This window comes from Agelaius tricolor, unplaced genomic scaffold (assembly GCF_023055355.1).
Source record: "Agelaius tricolor isolate 1412-34295 unplaced genomic scaffold, bAgeTri1.0.p SCAF_20, whole genome shotgun sequence".
Classification (NCBI taxonomy): domain Eukaryota; kingdom Metazoa; phylum Chordata; class Aves; order Passeriformes; family Icteridae; genus Agelaius; species Agelaius tricolor.
This window is the reverse complement of record NW_027269280.1, coordinates 7,514,483-7,535,530: the sequence shown is the minus strand read 5'-3', so window position 1 is coordinate 7,535,530 and position 21,048 is coordinate 7,514,483. Positions and strand designations below refer to the sequence as shown.

General features: G+C 37.9%; 1 protein-coding gene across 1 annotated transcript in view; it reads right to left on the bottom strand.

Annotated features, from left to right (window-relative positions):
- The window catches only part of TXNRD2 (thioredoxin reductase 2), a 32,207-nt gene that overhangs the window by 9,984 nt on the left and 1,175 nt on the right, over nt 1-21,048 (bottom strand). The window contains exons 2-12 of the mRNA XM_071445392.1: nt 20,967-21,032; nt 20,207-20,263; nt 19,459-19,603; nt 19,069-19,143; nt 18,183-18,261; nt 17,189-17,251; nt 16,766-16,836; nt 13,306-13,325; nt 12,846-12,937; nt 11,373-11,547; nt 3,730-3,866 (exon numbers count right to left, since the gene is read on the bottom strand). Coding sequence (XP_071301493.1) covers nt 3,730-3,866; nt 11,373-11,547; nt 12,846-12,937; nt 13,306-13,325; nt 16,766-16,836; nt 17,189-17,251; nt 18,183-18,261; nt 19,069-19,143; nt 19,459-19,603; nt 20,207-20,263; nt 20,967-21,032 — 980 coding nt within the window. The remainder of the gene's footprint in view (nt 1-3,729; nt 3,867-11,372; nt 11,548-12,845; nt 12,938-13,305; nt 13,326-16,765; nt 16,837-17,188; nt 17,252-18,182; nt 18,262-19,068; nt 19,144-19,458; nt 19,604-20,206; nt 20,264-20,966; nt 21,033-21,048) is intronic.

Below are 21,048 nucleotides of genomic sequence, written 5' to 3'. Positions count from 1 at the left end.
TTTCAAGTCTGTAAATGTAATTTACCAGATGAAATTTGTTTTTTCTTACACACATTTGCCTGAAACATGTCTGCCAATCATTTCTGTAGCAGGAAATATATGTTGTTTTGGCATTCCAGAAATGAATAGAAGATTGGAACGAGAGATAAAATTGTGAAAGCACTGCCATGCATTCCATAAAACCCAACTAATTACTAAAACATCCATGCAGATAAAGCCCAATTCCTCATAAACAATGACTTAAAGACCTTCCTTGGTAAATATTTGAAATGAACATTCACTTTGCAGTCATGTGTAGAACTACTCTGCTGATAATTATGGATACGAATTGTTCGTAAGAATTCTCCAATGCATTATACATTTAACTGAGATGGTCCTAGGAGAGTTCAGAAAGCTTTGAAGTAATGTGTATTTGTTCTAACACAACTCTTTTTGGTCTCATTTCTATTCAAAGCAACATACTGTACATTCCACTTTCTCTACACATCTTTGTTGTAACACCCTTTGAAATATGACAGATGTAGAGTGGCCTGGCCATAAACCTCCTTCTGAGAAAATGTCTTTATAGTGTGTGCCATGCTTTTCAACAAGAACACTATTGGAGGAAGGATTTTAACACAGAGAGTTTATATCAGCACTGAAAAAAAGAATTCACACTAAAATTCCAGCTTGATTTTCCTGATCCTGATTACAGGAAAATGCTAAAATGCAATTTCACCTGCCAGTTGAAAACAATATTTTGCCACAGCTTGAATAATGTTTTTTGAGGGTACACTAACTGACTCACATCTGGAAGATTTTTTTTCCCTTTTTTTTTCCAAATGAAATCTTGGGTAACATTAGGATTCCATTCCATACAGGGGTGCAACAAGACACCCATGCACACACAGATTCCCATTTGTACCAGCTGGGTAGGACTCCCAAATGAAAACAGTCATTCTGAGCAATCAGGAAACTCAGCTGCCCCCTCACTCACTCCCCTTCCAGCCAGAGCATTGAATTCAAATTAGAAAAGCAGTTCTTGCTATTTGGTAGCAATTCAGTATTTATTCAGTGTGGAGTGGCAAAGGAGGGAGGAGGGCTTGGGAACTACTCACAAAATTTGAGCAAAAGCACTTTATGGTAGCAAAGAAACTCTAACAGGGACAGAGCAGAGCAAAGAGAAATCCTGAGCAGGAACACTGGAGGAAAAAATAATTTTTATAAAGATTCTTGGGATCATTGATGTTCACTCACAGGAAACAAGATTCCCCTTCCTGTGCTCTTTTGCTAGGTCACACCCATAAAGCACCACAGCCAAGCTCTGCAGCTTTGTAGTTCTTAGCAGGATACCCTTGATTCTCATGTGTTAATTGAGACATGCACCAACACAGAAATTTCTTTCAGTGCTGGTTCCCATGCCAATGAAATTTTTTATCTAAATTAATTCTGCTTTAAAAAAACCCCAAAATACTAAACTAATTTAAGTATTCAAATAAAATAAACTCCATTGCTTAGCAAGTGGAATTCCACAGGTCACATGCTGGAGTCAGGTAAGACAGTGGCAGTATTTCTTTTTATCTCTAAACACTTGAAATGCATGAGTACTGTATGATGATCTCTTTAATTCCCTGCATTGAGCCAATAAACAGATAAAAGCTTAAGGGAATATTCTACAGAGCACTGATGTAGCTTTTTCATTTTTTCCCCCAGCTGTACACAGCATACAACTGTGCTGCTGTTTTTAACACTTAGACTTAGAAGTGTTTATTGAACCACTCAGGTTCAAAAATCTGCACTAATAAGGACAAAAGCAGGAAAAGGAAATCCAAGTTTTAACAACAAAATGAAAAGAACAAATAAATGAAGACATGATTTTTTAGATCCAGAGAAGGAAAGAGGAGAGCATCCTGCCTCCAACTTTATATTTCTTATCTAAATCCTCAAAGGGCAAAAGACAAAAAGCATCCAAAAGGAAATGACTTGCCCAAAATAACACTGCAGATTGGCAGCAAAATAAGCAACAGATTCTAACCCCTGCCAGCATTGCCTCTAACAACTGCTTCTTGGATGAAATTAAAAATAAAATTCTGGAAAGCAGGAAGCAGCCAAGCCATATATATCAGGGATAAGCAGGTGTAGGAGGCTTTTGTGAGCAGAAAGTGGATTTTAGGAAGTATCTGAGAGCAAGAAGTGACAAATACAGAGGGAATCTGTGAAATGAGAAGAAAGGAGAGGAACTCTACAAATCCCAAAGCTCTGAGTGACTGGACAGGACAACCGGACAGAGAAGTTGTGTAGAGTAAGGAGGGAAAGTAAAAAAGGAGAAATATCTGAGAAGAGTTTTAACGCAATTTAAAAGGAAATGGCAAGTCCACATGAAGATGGAGACAGACAGGAAGAAACACAAGTCTACACAGAGGGAAGAGGTCAGGAGTGGTCAGCAGATTTATGAGATTTAAGTGTCTCTGGCAGCTCCAGAGTCCAGTCAGAAATTTGCAGGGCTATTCCCAAGACATCATTTAATCCATTACAATCTCTTCAGAGACTAAAAGCACCTGTAAGGTTTATACATTTGAGAGATCTTTAAAATATTTTAAACACAGCAGAATGAGAAATTTTCTAAACTTCTCTAAAATGATACTACATATATTGTTTGGATATTGCTACAGTATTTAGCTTTACCAGACTTGTAAGGCAGATGCCTGCACTATATGAAAAATTATCTTGATGGAAAGGCCTCAATTCCAGTAACAGGTGAGAGAACTCTGTATCTTGTAATGCCCAGCATTGCTCTGTGTTCTACATATTGCCCAAATTTTCCAGGCACAGCAGGCAGATGATGACAACATGCTCCTGTAACTCTACAGTTCAGAATCCAGACAAGCATTTTTAATGAAATCAACAAATTTGAGGATGCCCAAGTTACAGCAGACAACTTGAGCTCTTATGTAAAATGAAAATTGGCAGATTGAAAGTATTTAAGTGCACATTTATCATGACAAGATATTCTTGTCATATATGACTATAGATTATCAATAGCACTAGAATAAGACCACAGAATCTGGTTTTACCTATCTAACAAGTAAATTATTTTGCTTAGGTTATGATGTACCCTTCTTAAAAAAAAAAAAAAAACAAACCAAACAACAAAAAACCCAAACAAAACGCCATACCCCACATGTTTATTTAGCATAATCATTCACAAATCATGAAGAAAAGTCAAATGCATTTACTACTTTCAGTAATTACTTTTTCTTACTCTAGAGGAAAGTACTTCATTAGCAGCATTTTGCATCAGGGAGCTGATAAGCTGTTTTGTGATTAGTCTCAATGAACACCCAAAATACCCCAAATGCAGTCACAGAGCTTGTCATGGTCATTCCCAGTAAATGTACTTAGCTACAGAAGAATTGCTTTCACAGGCAGTATGAAGTCATATGTCAAAAGTGATACAAACATTATTAGAAAGATAATAGGAGTGATAAAGACATCATTATTAGCCTGTGACCAACGATGCAGTCCCTGATAAACATCAGCAATAATCTCTCATGCTGAGCTACTTCACAAGATCCCTGTGAAGGGAATTACTGACCCAGGTGGCTGGCATAAACACTCCAGCCCTGCCAAGTGAAAAAGTGGGAAACACTGAGATATACACTAGAGCATGACTACATCTGGGGACTAGTTATTAGTCAGGAACAAAGTTGGCTTCCTGTTATTGTAAAATAGTTTATGTAGACTCAGTACCTCTGTTATGTCTCCAACTGCATAAATGTGAGGAACAGAAGTAGCTTCACGGGCATCAACAATAATCTTTCCAGTTTCAGAGTTAATTTTCACTCCAACTGTCTCCAAATTGAGAGTTTTGGTGTCAGGGGCTCGGCCTTAAGGAAAAAAAAAAAAATTAAAGTAAAAGCAATTGGAAAACTTCAGCAGTGTTATTCTAAAAAGCTGGCATCCTCCACTGTGGATCTCCAAGAACTTTGTTCTATTTGATAGTCCAAGCAGAAATATGAGATAATTTATACTGAGAAAGCTACAGGGGTGGAAAGCATGGCTATGAGATTCTGTGGGAAAGGAGCTCAATCACTATTGCCTTTGCTCAGACATCAGAGGGTTATCCTTTGAAATATGGAAAACCACACCCACTGGGAAAAGCACAAAACCCACATAATTTCATATTTATTGAAGATTCTAAATTTGGTTTTCTAATATAACACAAATATACATACAAAAATGAAACAACTTTTACACTGAAAATTTCCAATAAACATTAACTGAATGGTGCCCAGTCCCAACAATGTGTTGTGTGTACTTTTGAATAAAAAATATTAATAATGCTGTTAAACATTCCTGAAGTTCTTGTTTCTTGTAATCTGAATACACTTATCTTAAAACACTTAGTATCCTCACCCTAGATGAAAGGTTTTGAGAGCAAAGTTGATAAAATTTAAGTGCTGATTTAGTTATCTCAAACTGTATTTGAGCTATTTCTGTAGAGTTTAGAAACATTTTAAATGTAATTAAAAACAAATGAGGCAAATCCAACCAAGCCCAGATTTTATTACAGCTTCCTATTCCAATGATATCAAATCATCTCATATTTTAAAAATATATTTTTGTAGTGTTTTCTGCATAGTTACCCCTTGATCACTGAAGTCTTAACAGCATTACACTGAGCTTCGTATAGAGTATCTAAGGAAGCAATTCCTGACCCAGAAATTGGAATCTTAAATCCCATCCAACTTGTTTGAAAGTTAATAAGCACAGTGAAATTACATGGCAGTAAAAAAAAATTTAAGGATCACACAGAAAAAAAACCAAACTGAATAGATCCAAATGAAGGAATTTTTTTAACATTGTGTCTGTTTTAGAGGCTTTAATGAACATGGATATATCTACACATTCCAGTCTCCTTTGTGTGAGTCACAATTTGCATTCAATTTAATACAGAGCTATGGCAAAGCAAAACAAAAGAGGAAATGTGTTTCCATTATAAAAACAAGCTCTTTGATGTTAATGTAGGAAATTATTAAACAAAAGGAAAACCTGGCTTGTCAATACAGACCTAATTATATGTAAACATATGATTCAGTGCTTTATACATCTTCCATATAGCCAGGCCCTCAAACAATGTCACATCTGAATGCCTCTGTAAAGACTTCTGTGTATTAATTTCATCTGGTGAAACCAACACTTCCTCTGGGAGCACTGACTGAAGCTGTCGGCACTTGGCTATCTGTCTGTCTTCCCTTCTGTGGTCCCCATGGGATGTTGATCTGCTGTTCCTTCTCTGCCCCCTGCTCCCCAGTCCTGATGCTATCAGGCAACAAAAATAATAAACCTCCAGGACCTTATCTTGGCTCGGATGTGAAACAACTTCCTACCGTTGTATTTCTTTGGGTATTGAGAGTAAAACCTGGGTATTCTGCAAATGGACAACTAATGGGGTTTTCTAGTTTCCTCTTTTTCCTGCCAGGCAGAGCCGAGAGAAAACTTAGCACGCAATGGCAGGCACTGAAAGAGGAAAAAAAGAAAACCCCTCAATAGAGTCATTTAAAGACCTGTGGCAACAACAGCTGAGTTTATCAAACCTGCAGGATAACACTTAACCTTTCCATTGCAGCCAATTTTAACATATGTACAGCTTGGTATTAATAGCTAAGAGTTACAAAAAAATGAGCTACTTCTCACAGCAAAGTTTCTCTCTCAATTTTACTGCCTAACTATTATTTTTGAAGGCAAAACCAAAATTTTTAAACACTGAACTGAAGCTTTACTGGCCTTTAGCTCTATGCAGGTTCATCCCCATAAACAAGAATTATACTTACTGATCTTGCTTCATCTCAAATTCAGTAGCTTAGGCTCATGATTATACAATGTGTCTTGGTAGGTTGTAGTGCCAAATTCAGGGAATTTTGATGTTTACCAACGTTCACTTACTATTATAAAATCAGTTCTCACCATTTCTCAGAAGGACTTTCATTTTATACCCATAACTCCTGATTTTTTCATATTTTCAACTTCAAGAAAGCATGACTTCACAGCTTACTTCTAAGATTCTAAATCCTATCAGGCACACAAACCCACTCTTTGCCTAAAATCAGCACATGTGCTTTTAGTTTGAAGATGTCCTGAAACTGCCAAAGAACAGGAGTGTACAATTGTATAGGACACAAGATTAGATATAGCTTTCATTCAAAACAGCAAAATATGCCAGACATCTAGAAGAAAGGTGTAACTCAAATCTGACCCTTAAAAAGGTTACCTGCCTCTTGCACTTCTAACAGCACACCACAATCTCATCTTTCATAGACCCATACACTTACACAGCTGTGAAAACCACACAGAGCCCTGCTTTCAGTGCCAGCCCCCTTTTGCTTTTAACTTTAAAAGCAAAAGCAGCTTTTTGATCTGTTTTTGTAAAATCTAACAACACAGCTTCCTAAGGGGGCTGCCAGCCAGGGGGCTGTACTGCAGAGAGTGACAGGGGAGTGGCTGAAGTCACATCACAGACATGGCCAGGCTGGCTGTGGTGTGCTGTGGCATTTGTGTCCCATCACCTGCCCGGGGCTCCTGGGAATTACACCTGACCACAGAACATTGGGAACGAGTATCAGACTGTGACCTTCAGGTGCAGGACCTTCAACAGTGGAGACTGAAACAGCTAAACTCAGAATCCAGAGGCACAGCCACAGTCAGGTGAGTAGCAGTGGTAAATGAGTGACAGCATACTCTTATACCCAGTAAGATTTCCCAGGGTGATAAAGGTGCAGCTGACAGCAGAATTTTATAACGGGTCTTCCAGAGTTTCTTAACCACAGAAGTTAGAATGCCTGTTTGCCTCTCAACATCTGAAAAATCCAAACTAGAGCCAACTACACATTTTATTGTAGATGGCCACTGTGAGGATACTGCTGGGTGACAGGAGAGTTTTTCAGGAATAAAACTCAAGCCAAATAATCTTCTCCACTTCTTCCCTATATATTGGCACATCACCTTATAACTTTATCCAATCTGACCTCAGTCTGACCTTAATCAAAATCTTGTCTGTGTTCCCAGTCTAAGTACTCTCTTCATTCTGAGTGCCTGACACATTCCCCAAATGAGTTTCAATACCACTGCCCTTTCCTCCTTCAAATGTCTCCTAAAACCCACAAGATGTTCACTAAAACATAACCAGCTGATAATGACTAATAAAAACCACTTCAGTGTAACTACTGTTCAGATTACAGAAAATACAGACTAGAGCAAGATTAAATAAGGTTAAAAAAAGTTCAGAACCTTTATCACATTGATATCAGTGTGCACCATTTCTACAAGGATGCTTTTGAACATCCTTTACTGATAAACCTCCAGTGTGGCTGCCACAATTTGAAAAAAAATCTGGCCCTTAGTCAATACTGGGGCAGTAATTGCTTCTCTGGCAAGGCTGCTCACTGTACTCTCCTGTAGCACCAACACTTTTTACACAGAGGGGTCCCCTCAGCAGAAAGCTTGTGCTGCAATGAGCAAAAACCTGCCTGTGGCCATCCAGTGCACACCTGGAGTTCACAACGAAAGCAACTCCAAGTGACATGTAATCAAATTAAAAACTTACAGCATGGGACAGACTTCTAAAATTCTACTTTTCCTGTTCTTAATGTCCTGTAAAAAGGAAAAAGGGCTGGAAACATTTTCTGAGAAGAAAGTTACAGTTTCCTCTTAGATTATTTCTCCCACACAAAGCTTGCTTTAACCAAAGGTTTGGTTTCAAAGGATGGCTCTGCAGTCTCAAAAATGAGCACTCAACCACCACTCCCAAGAGAGGTAGGTCATTGGCTTCAATCTCCTCAGCATTTAGATTGAACAGAATCTGTTTTCTGCATGCAGTAATTATACTGTTTTCAAAAAATTACTTTGGAGTAATTTTCTGCCATTTTAAAATCTATTTCTACCATCATTGAAGTAAAGGTAAGCATTACCTATCAACTCAAATAGCACCTTAGTGCTGAAATAGTTCTCAATCCAACCTTCTTCACATGTAGATTTAGAGGCATAACCTTGCACGTGAACAAGTTATTTTTTTGAACAAGTAGTTACAGGCTGGTATAATAAGTGGCATAAAATAAAAGTTACACTGAAAGTTTATGGGTTGGTTACACAAAGGGAAAAGCACATTAAAAATGTGCTGCTTAATAAAGTCTGACTGAATGCCCTTAAAATTAGATATTGGAAAAAACCTAAAAGCACTGGCTGATATAATGGGATTGACAATTTTCATTAGGATTGCAGAAACCGTATCTAATCAAGAGAATAATGAATTTAAGTTAGTAAGAGAGACAGACATGGGAAGCTCAGAACAAAGCCCCAAAGCTTCAGCAAACCACAGCACATCAGCACTAAGAGTTGTCTGAGATCAACCAAGGTGCTTTATTTTTCACTGAATAGTTCAAAGATTAAAAACTCAATGGCAAAATTGTGTTTGCCACGATAAATCTAAATCCCATTCCCTTTTCTACGGGGGCTGGCAGAGATGTGCTCATAGGAGATCACAGGAAAATTTTACTTTACGGGACTTTTCACAGAAAATCTCCTAACAAAGTTTCTGTTTCCCTTGTTAACCCAAACTGGTTTGGTTGTAAGCCTTGAAGAACACTATTACAAAAAATGTTATGTACTTAACCATTTGTCCATACCAAACAGCAAGGATTCTGTTCAAAACCTCAAAATCTTATCATTTCAGGAGAATTCTCTAGAAGCCAAAGACAGCACTAGTAAGACAGAAAGACATACAGAGCTGAACTGGAAAAATCAAATAAACATCAAGAACAAGCTCTTGCACTGAAGGAATATAACAGTATGTAGTCCCTCAGCAAGGTATGATAGGTCCATGAGTTACCTACAAAGCTTGACTGAAGACTGAAACTTTTAAATTAAATTAAAACGTGTCAAAATGAGATTTCTTTTTCTCCCCTCAAATATTTTGACTAGTTCAAAAAAAGCTGCTAGAAAAACAAAGGGAGTATTGTGCCTGCTTTTACTGGCTTATCCATACAAGCAGAAAATCACACATTCCAAATGCAAAACAAAACTGATCAGACAAACACAACCCAATTTTCTTTTCAAAAGGTTGACATTAAGAGATAGTGGGACATAGTTTAATAAGCTACAGTACTATCAGTAACTATTTTAAACATTATTAATAAAAACTTCTACTAAAATTCCATGATGCACTGGCAAAAATGATGGAAATATGTACTATAATTTAGGCTACAATTAGTTAACAGTAGCAGCTGCTTTTTAACCAACTCTACAAGCTGACTTGCTTCAATCAGTATTCTAACTGGCACATCTGCAGACAGGAAATCCTCAACACCACTGAGTTTCCCAGCCTATTATCTGAGACACCTGGTGTGGGTGTGTTGATACAGAGCAAAACAATGAATCATATGGACTGCACACCAATTAACCAGCTTTAACTGTTAATGTGTTTAATCCTTAAGGGTGGAGTGCCAATCTGAACACTAAAAAAAGGCAACACAAAATCCTCACACTATTCATTTTGCTGTTTCTAAACATGGATTGTAACTCAAATCTATGACAAAAATTATAACACATGTAATTCCTCTGTATTGAAATAATGAGCAGACTCATGTTACAACTGAATTGCAACAGTCTATCATGCAAACTTATTCCATTATAATTAACAGTAAACCAAGATTTTTTTCTTATTTTTCAACTTAAAAGCTCTTTTTTCCATCTTAGACAAAAGTCAACAAACTGACTTGACATTTGACATGTGTGTCTCCAACTCAGTGTACTTTTCATAGAACCACAGAACGGGTTGGGTTTTTTACCAGAAAGCTTAAGAAAAATCAAATACAGCACTTAGAAACCCACTTTTTGGAAACATTTTCATCTCACCTCATGAATATTATTCTACAGTTTTCAGAATTCTTATGTGTCCAGATAGCATGAGCGTGTTTTTGCTCTCGGCAAGCGCTAGTCTGTTTGATTGGTTCTGATGAGAATAATCCATTATTACAGGCTGTTTCCACAACTTGTAGAGCCCAAGGCACTTCTCAGAGAGTAGTAGTTACAGTAAGGAAAAGAAAACATTTGTCACAATGCACAACCTGCTCTCTGTTTGGGGTATTAGGAAGATATAAAGCTGACTTAACCGGGAAATGGAACAACTGGATAGTAGATTAAATCCACTGGGCAAAATACGAAATGCTATAAATGACCTGTTTCTGATCCTGTAATGGATCTATTCTACAACCACAAGAATTTAAATTTATGTTATAAACAAATGAAAGAGTAATGCATTCCCACTACTCTAAAACAGAAATGCCAGATAAAAAGAATATAAAGTAGTCAAGGGGATTGCTAAAGCTGCTAGTAAAACTGATTACTTGTCTGCATCCACACAGATTTCTTGGGCAGTACGTTTAAGCCTATTTACTTTGTTTGCCAGATATCATCTGCCTGCCAAATACCACTACTACATTTAACCATGCATTATTGGTCTAGAATTCCAGATATTCACAAAGCTTTACAAGCACAAAAGACAAGAGTCTCCTACTCTGGTGGGCTTACAGCCCATTTGAACCAATACAGAAACTGAGGACAGACTGGTAACAGCGACAAATGAGCAGCTCAGGGAGGCAACACTCAAGGAGTATTTTCATTCCTGTGGGCAGGAGCCTTGTACATAATTTAGTATGTTAGTCATTGAAGGAAGCAGCATTTGTCTCAAAGGAGGAAAACCCCAGATTTGATTCCCATTTCTGGTGATTATGCTCACAGACATTTATCACAGCATTCTTTTAAAGCAATTTACTCTTAGTCATCGTATGTCAGTTCCAAGGGGTCTGAGATATGTGAAAGTCCCTAACCAGATTTCAAAAAGCTATACAGTTTCAAGGTTCCCTGCAAGAGCTTGGGTTTTTAGAGCCAGTTACTTCTTTTTTCTCTGAATTGGATGACAGCTGCAGTAACAAACTTAAGCAGCACAGTTTAGAAAAAATCCTAGAAGGATAAATATGCACTTACAGTGAATAGCTTCATGAATCAATCAAGAGTATGGACTTAGAGAACACTACCTGCAAAGCAGAGCTTGCTGGAACTCATGTTCTTACTCTAGTAAAAGTGAGAAAGACTAGATGGTCTCCCATTTATTGCAGCTCATGCAAAAATAGTTACCACAGACCTCTTCCAGTCACTGTAACTTTAATGTGTTTTTAGACTGTAAATGAACAAGTCAGGCATGCAAGAAAAGAATTAAACAATAATCAATGTTTAAGTCACTAAACATTTAATGGGGGGGTTGTTTGACCCCATGATGAAGTGACTTCACTTTCAGAATGGAAAGCATTGCAAAGAAACGTTAAGATAATCATATTTACCTACTGCCCACATCACGGTGTTGAAAGAGTCGTTTTCTTCTGTGTCCAGGTCAGCATTTTTCCAAGTGACTTGCAATCTGTCGCTCTCCAGTTTTTCAACTTTAGTTGGGAAGCATCTCTTTAAAAATTTTGTGCCATAAGATTCCATGTGCTCAGTTACTAAAGAAGCCATTTGCTGTTGAGTAGTGAAACAAATTTGTTTTTTCTTAGATATGTGACCTTTTCAATGTAAACCCCTCCTTCAGCTGGGTTCAGGAAACCCCAGTAAATACTTGGTGCATTTCAAACATTCTTTATCACTTAGTTACTATGCACTGCTAACACATAACAACTTAGGGAGCCACTATGACCTGCAACTTCATTCCAAGAGGCACCTACACCTGCATACTCAAATTATTTTCAAAAAATAGAACAGTAAATTAATAAAATAGTTGCTTTTAAAGCATTTGTTGTTTACATAATCTAGAGCATGTTCAATTTACCATTACCATAATCACAATTTTCTAGTAGTTTGATGAAAATTAAATACTTTCATAAAACAATGGGAGAAAGATATTTCCATTTGCCATAACACCTGACATTTCTCTGCAATGACTGTGAATCACTAAGGTTTCATGAGAAGTTCTAATACAAAACCAAAAAACCAAACCACTTTTGTCCTAAGAGCCTGTTTGAAATAATGCCACACCAAAATGAAGCAGTAAAATGTGGTATCAACAGGTTTATCCAAAGATATCAGTGCTCTTGACTAGCAGGAACTCGGGTTGCACCTTGCCAGAGTATGTTTATTACTTAAAGGATATTATTACAAAACCATTCACATAGAACAACTCCACACAAGCTCTCTCAGCTTACAAAACTTTATTTTCAAAGTTGATATTAACTAATATGAAGGCAACAGCAGGATTATGTCTCTTCAGAAACATGAGAGCTCATTAATCAGTTTCCATCAACCTCAATGTGGCTGCAGACTGGACATAATTATTTTATCTCCATTAATACTTTATTAACTTTGGTGTGGCCATTGTGCTCCTCCTGCCTACAGAGGATCAAGTTCTCCTACTGTAAGTGTTTGACCAAGTGCTACACACACACTATTCCCTGCTTGCTCAGACCTCATGCTGTTACAGGTGTGGATTTCTTCAGTGAGGAGTGTAAATCCCAAGAATTGTTCTTACACAATGTTTTGCAAACTCATGGTACTACTTTTAAGGCATACAAGCCACTAGTTTGAAGGAAGGCACTCCAGATGGGAGAGGGTGACGTACAACCAGGATCTGTCACTAGTGTCACTAGCATGGGTGGTGTTTGTCACTGCCACTTAAGCAACAATACTCCCAACTCAAAATCTGTGCACATATTAGGAAATGTTTGGAGATGCAAACAACATTTTTTCTTTAGGAGATAAAAACAATAAAATCTATCTTTTAATTTATTTGCTAGATAAGGAGATGTAAGATACTCTGTACTTGCCTGATCAAACCCACGAAGTGGAACACTTCTCATCATGACTGTAGTGTCCAATCCAATGCCTGTCAGAAAACCAGCACACTCAAGGGACACATCTGGTGACACACCAGTTAAGCAAATGTAAACAACAATTTCAATAAACACAATATATGAGTAGTATACAAGGGCTTTTCACTTGGAGATACCAAGTTCTCCTCACACAGACATCTTTAGCTTGCCTTTGTACATAGAATAAAACTTGGAAGTCTTATAGTTAACATAGTTAACACTGGATTTAAGATCCTGAGAATTTATCCTCAGCTGATCTTAATTTCCATGGTGCTACTGCATAGAAAACTATTACTATTCTCTTATCAACTCAACTACATGACATGAGCAGAGAAATTCCGAAAACTGAACTTTCATAGGAAAGACAGCTATGCTAGTTATAATCACAGATCATCACAGGCTTTTCAAAGGATACAGCTGGCTCCAACAACCAACCTGTTACAGAAAAAGAAGAAAAGAAGAAAGCAGTGGAATGAGCTTGTGCATATTTTTGCATAACCAGAAAAAAAATATTTTCTGATGTGGATGTCACATTTGCCAACTTCCAGTCAGCTGGGAGCCCTGAGTTAGCCAGGAGTGCTGGGAAATGATGGAGGGTGGCTCAGTCAGCTCTTCCATCAGCTCCCTCAGCACTCTGGGGTGGATCCCCTCCAGAACCTTGGATTTGTGCATGTCCAAGGGCTGTAGCAGGTTTCTAACCAAGTCCTCATGATTTATGGGGGCTTCATTCTGTTCCCTGTCCCCATCTTTCAGCTCAGGGGCTGGGTACCACAGAACAACTGCTCTTACTATTAAGGACTGAGGCAGAGAAGGCATTAAGTAACTCAGCCTTTTCCTTATCCTTATTTCTGTGTTTCTCCCCCCGACATCCAATAAAGGATGGGGATTCTCCTGAGCCCTCCTTTTGTTGCTACTGTATTTATAGAAACATTTTTATTGCCTTTTACAGCAGTAGCCAGATAAGGTTCTAATTGGGCTTTGGCCCCTCTAATTTTCTCCCTGCACAATCTTATGGCATCCTTGTGGTCCTCCCTCTTCTCCCAGGGGCATAAACACCCTTTTTTTTCCTGAGTTCCAGTTAAAACCCTCTATTCAGCCAGGCCAATCTTTTTCCCTGACAGCTCATCTTTCAGCACATGGGGATGGTCTATCAATTAGATTATGTCTTCCTATCAAGTAGATTACAGTTCCCAATGAAGATTTTATTCATTGCTAAATTTCATTTTGATTTATAACCATCTGCTTTTTAATCACTGTATTTTTTCCAGATGCCAAATATTTGTCCTTCCTGTCTTCAAACATTTATGATGTTACAGAAAATGGGTTTAATAGATTTACTTAGACTGATATTTACCAAATATATCCATTTTATTTCTTAAATAAAACCCCAGCTCCCACCTCTCTCAATATTTCACAGCCTTTCAATCAAGAATATAATTGCAATTGTCCATCAACACTTGCAATTTATGAGGTGTATCAGCTCTCCCTACACAGCAGCTTCCATCTCTGTCCCCAGCTGATCCCTACACAGCAGCAGTTCCTCTCTCCCCACCCCTACATTTGCTGGCTACAAAAGGCAGAATGCTCAGTCCCTGTTCTGCAGGTACAAGCAGCTCCAGACAGGCAGCCATTAACACTCAGCTGCTGGACAGGCTGCACTTGCACTCCTCTGCTGTTTATGTCTTATACAGACTTGTTAAAATCTCACAGTTTGGAGATGGCATCCCACACAGTATTTCCACTGACAACAAAGTATTTTGTTAGGTTTTTGAATGGGCTTGTGGCCTATGCCTTACCCTAAACAAATCTGCAGCAACTCTCAGTTCTAACAGCACTGCTTTTAAACTTCTGAGGAGTGCAGACATGGAGGCTGCAGCTCTGTAAGCCCCAGGGACTGCACAGTCAGTACAACACATGTTTTCTTACAAAAGGCTCCAGATAACATCTCTCTATCTTACAATAAAAACACACAACTTCTGAAGGTGTACAGAGAATAGGTTGAGTAAAAGCGATTAAAATCTGCTAGTCTGGGGTTTATGCTTGGCAAATAATTTAACATAATGGGAAATAATTTTTCCAGCATTAGGGCAGCTGATTCATCTGTGAATGAATGATCACACCCTCATTAGCATGCAGCTCCTGGGAAGTGCTGTAAAAAGCCTCATACTGCCCATAAAGAAATATCTACTGGAGATTCACAGGGAAAAGAATGAGAATTTCTGTAATTTGGGCATATGTTTGCTCTTCTTTTTCATTAGATGAAAAATGGATGTCAGCTGGCACTTACTCATAGCATCAGCCCCACATTATTCACACTTTCTTGTACAAAACAGGGGGTTCCTGGGCATTGTCAGTGTCTAAAAGAAAAGTTAGGAAAGCAGAACCTAACCTTGTTCACACCTGTTCAATTTCTTACTCATTCTCAACACATTTCAAGGCATCTCTTCTAATTCACTCTGCCAAAACCCTTCATCTCAGGAGTGAGTTTCTGCCCCATTTTGTATATCTATGGGACTTTTAAAGTTGGTTAATGGTTTACTTAAAAAAAAAAAAAAAGAAAAAAGAATAACTGCAGGACTGACAGTTCTATAACCTCCAGGCATGTAATTTGTAGCTGAGATATGTACACTTGGAGAGGGAGAAAAGAAAGAATAACTACAACACAGCTCAGACTGAAAACAAAAGGTGTTAAACTGAACCTTGGGAATATTTATAACAGAAACAAATCCGACAGAAACAAACCTTTAACAACTCCCTCCTTCATTTGCTAAGACACAGCCTGATAAAGCACAGAAATGCTACTGTAGCCCCTGCAGGCTTATTTTGACTAAATCTGAGGAATGCAACATATAAACACTAGACTCCCACATTACACTGTTACAACTTGCATTGGCAGCAACTGGACAAGAGCCACATTTTCACAGAAACCTCTTACAAGGATAAATCTTATAATTTGGTTTGGGATTTTGTTGGGGTTTTTTTTTGAGGGGGGTGGGTGTTGCTTTTCTTAAAAACAATTTCCTCACATAAATCATGCCCTCAACATTCTAGAGGTGACTGAAACACTACAAACAACAACAAATTTACTTTCTTTCTGAAACTGTACCAAGAAGCCTGATTTTCCTATTTGAAGTTTAGCTTAATACAGTGCATTTTTTATAGCAGAAAGTCACTGCCATGAATGGCAAGTTTTTTTTTTGCACAAACACTAGCATAATAGCTTGAAGTCTCTTGTTTTTTCTAGAATTGCTCAATAGAGAAGACAAAAATATAGCATTATCTGACTTTCAGGCTAGCAAATCTGCATTTCCTATCACAATTATCTTCATCAGGAAATTGCTCTATGGCAGTGTTGACTTGGAATCTTACTGTGCTGTGTGCTGTAAAAAACAGCTGTGGCATTTTAGTATTTCCATTAAAAGCAATGTTCTAATATTTCAGTTAAACAATAGCTTCCAAAGCAAAAGTGATCCAAATGTTTCTTCATATTTTCTTTTGTTATCAGAACTGCCATTACCAGAACTTAGGAGAAAGCAAAATTATATTGGAACTTCTCCCCTAATTGAGGAGCAGGGACTGAGCAGCCCCCAGGTGAGTTCATGCTGCCCTCTTGTGATTCAGGGTGTAATAGCTACAGCACAGCCCAACACGGTGAAAATGTTATTTAATTTGATTTTAGAAGGGAATTTCATAACAGGAGGAGGGGGAAGAGCTACTAATGAAGTTTGGTAGGATGATACTGCTGCATTGAAAAGCACATTTTCAGAAGGAAAACAGAAGAAAAATTCAGAAGGAAAACAGAAGAAAAATTCACCCTGCTATATAGAGAAGGTAGGAATGCCAGCATCTATTACAGCCATGGTAAGGTAACTTACGTTTTTCCAGGAGATTTCTTTAACCAGAACAGATCATCACTTGTGATTCCATACTCCAATGCACCTGCAACCTATGATCACACAGGTGAATCTACAATGCAAATCCTGTCAGCAATAGAAGTTAATAGCAATTCAGGCTGTGTTGGCTGAAGCACAGACCAAGGGGAATATATCTGGGGCTGCCAACTTCCAACCTGAATTATCCTACAGCTCTAAGCAACACCAACATACTGAATCAGAGCAAATTGTTGTCTATGGAAATGTTTTTTCTAAAAAGCCATCCTTTATATGAAGACAATTTTTTGTGTGACACAAGTACAAAAACCTCTCATGTGTTGCTTTATTTTTACATTCTTTATCTTCCTTCACTGTGTTCTGCATCTTAGCAAAGCACTGAAGTTGTCAAATGGAAGGGTAACTTACATGTGTAGGGTATTTTGGTCTTCCTCCAGTAGCAATGACAATATTATCTGCAGTAACAACAACCTACAAACAAAAATGAAAAATTAAAATCAAGCATTTACAATCCTTTTATCTGTCTTTGGATTTCATCTATGTACAAATGAGTGATGAATGAGAAAACTGGCACTACCATCTGCTATTTATGTGACATAATAATCAGTAATGCATTAAAAAGGGATGGAGATAAACTAATATATGCAGAATTTCGCCCACCCATTCTCTACTAGGTTTTGTTTTAATATTAACCATGCAATTGTTCTTACACTGCACAAGATTCTGATGACTACATGGAAGCAATATTTATGCACAAACAGCACTTTTAAAATCAATTTCCTGTCAGGATAAAACACACAGAGATCACAGCAGTAAGTTCTATCTCAGGCCTGGAGTTAAGCTACCACAAAAGGAGATTGTTTCTAGAAAACGCTAGGCACCTACCTCCAAAAACCTGACCTTCGAGCTGATATGAATCAGTAACATTAAACAATTACCCTCAAAGAGGTGTTAAAAAGGCACTTTCAGGCCTTGTTAAATACCCAGCAGTGGCCACCATTCTGTTATGTGACCCAGCTGTGCATTCACGCTAATTGCCTCCCACACACAATTTGGTATTACCGAGTTAATCACCCCTACAAATCACCTGAAGGAGGGAAGCAGCTCAGAGCAACCTAATTCTCGTCTCTCAGAACTCACATTTCTGTAAGCATCAGCATGACTGACCAAATCAAACAAAAATCTTTTGTCTCAGCATTTCCACCCGCAGAAAAAAGCAATAGCAACCAACAGGCCAGGCACCAGTCAAGTTCATAAACAATTTCTCTAAGTGGAAAATGCAAATCTCACTCACTAAAACAATACTGAATACCTCAAACAATTTGCAAAGGACAATCTCACTCCCAAATGACCTGAAACGTTCCAAGTAACCAACACTGCAGAAATCAGCAGAGCAGCTCACCTCTTTACCTGCTTTTGTTACACCACGGACTGTATGTGGATCAGAAAAACTTCCTTTTACGTTGAAATATTTCACCTTCCTGTTTAGAAGAAAACAGCATCAGCAATGTACACTTAACAAGAATAGGTATGAAATACAATCAGCTACCTTTTCTGTATTTAAGTGCTAAAAAGGGTAGCAATCAGGCATAGAGCAGTAAAAGGAAGGAATCTCATTTCATAGGACTGCTTGCAGATCTGTCATAATTTGTCACTTAATTCTTGTGTCACACTAAACTCCTCTATAGAGAAAAGTAACTTAATCTTGTAACAATCTCTGAGATCAGATTATTGACCTCTTCAGAAAATACATTTTCTGTTAGCCATAGCATTACTAGTATTATCTATAGCATTTCTGATACCATGCTTATTTGAGAACACACCAAAATGCCTCAGCAGGAGTAACAAGACTAGAATCTGTTAAATTTTTGATCATAATTTCTCTATAAAGGAACTGCATGCTGGGAAAAAAATCTGCTGCTCTAGTATAGTGTTAGCTATGGGTTTGTATGGCATAGAAATTTTGGGGGACAAGATCAAAAGTATCTTAAGAAACCTTAACTGCTTCATATTAATGCAAAACCTCTCCAGGCTAACGAGAGCATCACTGCACTGCTAGAAAGCTTTTGTGTATGGTCAGTGTCAACCACTATTTCACCAAAAAGGAAAATGGGGGAGGAAGAGATCACTTACACTGACAGGGGCACTTACAGACCCCAGAAGAAAGGACTTACAGACTCAAAATATTAGCTCTAGATAGAAACTTCAGAGGCAATTCTGCAGTTCTACAAGGGCAAGAGCACCTCCTGGACTGTGGGAAGGAAGACAAACTTCAAAGTCTTATTTACTTTTCTTGTAGTTGTACTCTGTGTCCCCAGTTCAAGGATTTCACATAATTCTGAACACCTTGTGCCATCACAGACCTGTCACAAAACAAGAGACTGAACGTGAAGTCATCATATTACAAATTCAGGTTACGCAACACAAAGATATAGGCCAAGATAAATGCTAAAAATGAGGAATGAACCACAGTATTTTTTGTTGTAAAAGCAAATTATCAAGTCCAAATCAACATAATTTCTGCCCTAAAAACTAATTCTGGGTTTTAACAAGTACCAGGCTAAAATTTTACATGCAAAATTCACTTCCCTAACTGTCCCATAATAAACACCAGCTGGGAAAATGTTATTGTTATGCATGTGCAGCACATAGGAGGGGATATAAGCAACAATCTTTACCAGCTATGATGAACAGGTTGGGATATATTCCAGCCATAGTGTTGGGCATCTTTAAGGGCACTCCCTAAAAGGGCTGCTTGATGCATGAGCTTTTTAGGAATGCAGCCAACATTCACACAAGTTCCACCAAGTCCCCATGCAGTTCCTTGGGAAAAAAATAAATAAAGAAAAAAAAGTAAATTACATTAGTGTGACAATGCAGTTGGGTCCATGGGAAGTAAAAAATTCCCTAACAACATAGTTTACTGTCTCCTACAGATTAGTTTATAACTTTCTTTGTGCTCATTTGTTTGATAACAAATAAAAACATCTCTGTAAATTTTTCTTCTAAAATTCAAACCATCTAAAGATTTTTTTCTCAGAGCTCAGAAGATTCTGTAACTAAACATTCACGTTTGCAGATCTCATTTTGTGCATTGTGTAGAAGGAGCCTCAGCATGACACAATTAGTAATTTTTAGAAATTGTAAATAACATTTTGACAGAGGGAATATTCTCACTTATTTAAGTCCAAAGTCCACTATAAATGGTAGCATCAAGCACTGCTAACAACCTTAATGTGCAGGGGAGCAGGCACAGCTGGTTCATCTTGGAGAGAACAAGCCATGGCACAAGCTGGGTTTAAGGACTTTTACTCCAAGCAAAACAGGCAGTGTGGCTTTGGACACTGCTCTCTGAAGTAACCTGCTCACCTGAGCAGCTGAATTATATGCATGTCCAATTATTACCCTGTTATTTCTCTTCCATACCTTGTGGGGAAGGTTCAACATAATCCAGAACAGCCACTTTTCTTCCAAACTGAGCAGCTGTAAACAAAGAAGCAAGGTAAGGTATATAGAGGAAGGAGAAATACACAAACATAAACATTTTTAGTAGCACAGACACAGATAAAATACAGGAGATGACAGCTGGTGATTTTTTTCTGTATAACTCAAGGTACCAGACCAGTGACCCAACCTGCCTACATAGTCAGCAAATTCTCTGGAAGATGCTTAATGACCTAGACTGGGGCCTCCAGCTTCCAGTGACCCTAAAAATGCAATCTGACCTCAAATGAGATGTTTAAGAACACTGTGGGTTGTTGAACATGCTACCCTGAGATACAAAAGGAGCAAGGTTCTCTACAGCAGTTAGGTCTTGGAAACAGTCTGAAGGTATTGTTGTTTTAACACATAAATGAGAATGGTATTAAAAAATAAATACAGTATCTATGGAGTTACTCTGAATACTTTTATAACAGTGAAATTAAAGCTTATTAGTTTTTCCCATGACAAAAGAATAAAAAATTTTTTAAAAGTTAAGAGGAAAGCCAAAAAAGATCACACCATCTGAGGGTGTGAATCAATTTGCAGATTAACCATATGGAGCTAAGTTAATAATTAATGTACAGGTACTGAGTGTACTATGCTTCTTAAAAAGCTTTAAGATTATCAGTAACACTTCCCATAGTTTCCTTACACCCCACTGAAGTTAAACCAGAACTTCTGTTAGTTATTTACACATACAAACCTTCTTTTGCACAAGCAAGGCCTCCAGACCCTCCACCAATGACCAGAAGATCATACTCATTCTTTCCTGTGAAGAGGACGTG